Consider the following 3,558-nt stretch of genomic DNA (forward strand, 5'->3'; position numbering starts at 1 on the left):
CCAGTGCACAGCCAACCAGTGCACAGCCAGTACACAGCCAACCCACATCCACTCACCGCAGGGAACGAGAGCTTGTGAGTGATCTCCCTGTAGTCTTCGTTCCTCTCCTTCACCTGAGACTGCCCGGCCGTCAGGTGGCTGCAGATGAAGCAGAAGCTGGTGCTGTGGAACTGGAAGCGGATGCCCACGGCACCCTTATTTCCCGCCTTTCCCCCCATGCCAGTCTTCACAGTGTCGATGGCCACATCCCTGTAATACAAGAATAGCACGTTCTGCGGGCTGTGGGAAGATATGAACCTATGAGACCACAGGAAATGGCCTGTAGCTGAGAGCCTGGAGATCAATGACTGTGGTCAACGGTCCTCACTGCTGAGCACAGCCTGAGTGGGAGGCATCCCTGTCAGGTAAGAAGGGCCTGTCAGGTCCTCCACCGGTATCCTGTGAGGCTACCGACATATACTCCTGTGTCTGCTCCATTCTCTCCCTAGCAGAAGCAGCGAGCATGTGAAGGGTTCAAAGAAAATGGTCCCCAAAGGAAGTGGCACTACTAGGAGTTGTGGCCTTGTTGCAGGAAGTGTGTCACTGTGGAGGAGGGCTTTGAGGTCTCTTTGTCTCAAGCTTCCCTCAGTGTGACTGTAGGTCAACTTCCTGTTGTCTGCAAGATGTTCTCTCAGCTCCAACACCATGTCTGCCTACACACCACCATGTTCCCTGCTCCCCTTCGTGGTCATAATGGACTGAACCTCTGAAACTGGAAGAGAGCCACCCTCAATCAAATGTTCCCTTTATAAGAGTGGCTGTGGTCATGGTCTCTTCACAGCAATAGGAAACCCTAACAAGGACACGGTGTCTCCCTGCTGTGCCTCCCACACCTTTCAACTTTCATGATGGACAACTTTGAGAACCAGGAAAGAGGCTTGAAGCTGACCCAGGAGTTGGTCCCATAATGCCCTTGGTCAAATGCACTGGGGAAATGCGTCAGTGTGGTGTGGGTCAGTCCATTATGACCACGAAGGGGAGCAGGGAACATGGTGGTGTGTAGACAGACATAGTGTTGGAGCTGAGAGAACATCTTTCTGCATATGTGTTGCTTTTATTGGTTAATGAATAGAGCTGTTTCAGTCAGTGGCTGAGCAGACTAGAACAAGGTGGGAATTCCAAGCAGACAGAGAAGAAGGCAGAGTCAAAGAGAAGCCATGTAACTGCCGTAGGAGACAGACGCCAAACAGTAGACCACAACCACGTGGTAATACACAGATTAACCAAAATGGGTTAATTTAAGATATAAGAGCTAGCTATCAATACACTTAAGTGACTGGCCAAGCCGTGTTTTAATTAATACAGTTTCTGTGATTATTTTGGGTCTGGGTGGCCAGGAACAAACAAGCAGTCTCTGCCAACATCAGTGTGTAGGGTCCCAGGACCAGACGGTTGGCTACTTCATGTTTCTGTGAGCAGGCCACAGTTGGAGACTGCTGTTATACCTGCGACTTGGGAAACAAGCTGGGGGTGATAACTCGCCCAAGGGTTGGGTCAAACAGCCACGAGGCCAAAGGACAGGAAACTGAGGGCAAGGCGGGAAGTCCTCAGGCAGGTTTGGAACATCTGCCACTCTTCCACCTCACCCCTCCCTAGGACTTACCGTGAACCTTTACCCAGACTTCCACTAAACCTGGGACGCGACCAAGCTGTCCCAGGACCACAGTGGCAGGAGTGGGATCTTGGATGTGTTTCTAATGTATAGAAGATGATGAATGCAGAGGCCAAGGGCCACCATAGGGCATTCAAGTGGCCCTCCCTAGATGGAGGAGGTGCTTGGCTAGGTCTCAGGATACTCACTAGCAATTAGTAACCCCCAGGCCACCAGCAAGACCATGTAGCAACAGGAGAGGATGAGAAAGCCAGAAAAAGGCGAACTCCTCCAGTGTCTAACGTACACACACCCTCTCCTAGAGACACCCATTTCCTGGGGCTAACCGTTCCGCACACTTGCAAAGCCCTCACCTTAGAGAGGTGATGACGAGGTAAATGGATCCTACCTAGAATTCTACAGAGACAACTCACTGGAGATTCCCAGAGCAGTCCGCTCAGCACTTGCTCAGAGCATTCCTGTCTGGGAAAAGTGAGTGAGACACCCGCTCCTCGCCCTGCCTGAGCTTGCTTGATATCGGTCCTGACTCCTCCAAGGAGGCCAGTTTCCTGAGTTAGGATTTTCCCCTGGTGGCTTTTTAATTGCCAGACAATATTCAATTCAAGCCCATTTTCCCCTCAGGAGACTTGCTCTGTGTACTGAGAATAAAGGCTGGTCCTGTTTCCTGCTGGAGTCGGGGGAGGTGGGCATGGGAGGAAGTCACAGAACAAAACTCAGATTCACAAGCGTCCCCAGATAAACTACGTGCTCTTACCTGATGAATGGGACGTGGTAGGGGCGTACAAAGATATAAAGACAGACGCCCACCAGCTGCGCTGAGGTCAGGAGGATGTACCTATGGGACCGGGAGATGGCTTTTTGCAGCTGCTCGCTCCACATCTTCCTGTTGGTGGTGCTGAGAAGGCAAAGAAGTCAGAGATGCCTCATGCTGCTGGCGGGAAGCGCACCCGTCTCCCCCTGCCCACCCTGTGGCCTCCAAGAGTCTTTTCTACGGGTTTTATTTCACGCTGCCTGTACCCCCAACACAAGTGCCAGGCATCAATCCCTCCCACAAACTTCGATGCGTTTTTGCTTTATTTTTGAGTTTTTGGTGGTAGTGGGGATTGAACCTAGGGCATTGCGCATGCCAGGCCAGGAAACTACTACTGAGCAGCAGCAACCCTCTTTTTCACTTTCTGAGACAGTAACTCATTAACAAGCCCAGGTTGGACTTGAACTTACTCTGTAGCGCAGGCAGACCTGGATCTTGCTTCTACCTCAGCCTCCTGAGTAGCTGGTGTGACAGGTCTGTGATACCAGGCCCAGCTCTGATTGTATCTCACACACCACAGTGGCTTCCCCGGTCCCTGACCACCCACGCACAATAAGGATCTTCTGCTAAGATCACCCCAGAGCCTGCTTTATTCATTTTAAAAATCTCCTTAAAGGATGATGAGATGGCCCAGTGGGTCAAAGAACTTGCCACCAAACCTGACAACCTGAGTTCAAGCTCCAAGACCCACAAAGTGGAAGGAGAGATCAGTTCCCACAAGTCATGCTCTGACCTCCACATGGCGCTGTGGTGCACTGGTGTGTGCGTAGACACACACGATCTTAAAAATTAAAGAGTTCCTTGAAATAAGACAGTCACTTAGGGAGGGTGAATGTCTGGTTGACTTTATAGTAAGTCTTGACCCAGTAGTTTGGAGTCTCCCCTTTCTGCCTAGCATGAAAAGGGGGCACTTCTTAGCATCCCCCACAGGGTGCTAATCCTCCTCACTTCTTCCTAGGCAATCTCCTTGAAACACTTCCTGCCCCCAAGACAGTGCCTCCTTTTGTTTGTTCAATCAGGAGGAAGAGAGGACCAGAGCCTCCATCAGCCAGTGTGTGCAGGAAGAGAGGACCAGAGCCTCCATCAATCAGTGTGT

General features: G+C 51.2%; 1 protein-coding gene across 2 annotated transcripts in view; it reads right to left on the reverse strand.

Annotated features, from left to right (window-relative positions):
- The window catches only part of Synj2 (synaptojanin 2), a 100,118-nt gene that overhangs the window by 21,193 nt on the left and 75,367 nt on the right, over nucleotides 1-3,558 (reverse strand). For both annotated transcript variants that reach the window (XM_005363402.3, XM_005363401.3), the window contains exons 14-15: nucleotides 2,406-2,546; nucleotides 57-249 (exon numbers count right to left, since the gene is read on the reverse strand). In XM_005363402.3, the coding sequence (XP_005363459.1) occupies nucleotides 57-249; nucleotides 2,406-2,546 (334 nt within the window). The remainder of the gene's footprint in view (nucleotides 1-56; nucleotides 250-2,405; nucleotides 2,547-3,558) is intronic.

The sequence above is a fragment of the Microtus ochrogaster genome, linkage group LG9, assembly GCF_000317375.1.
Source record: "Microtus ochrogaster isolate Prairie Vole_2 linkage group LG9, MicOch1.0, whole genome shotgun sequence".
Classification (NCBI taxonomy): Eukaryota; Metazoa; Chordata; class Mammalia; order Rodentia; family Cricetidae; genus Microtus; species Microtus ochrogaster.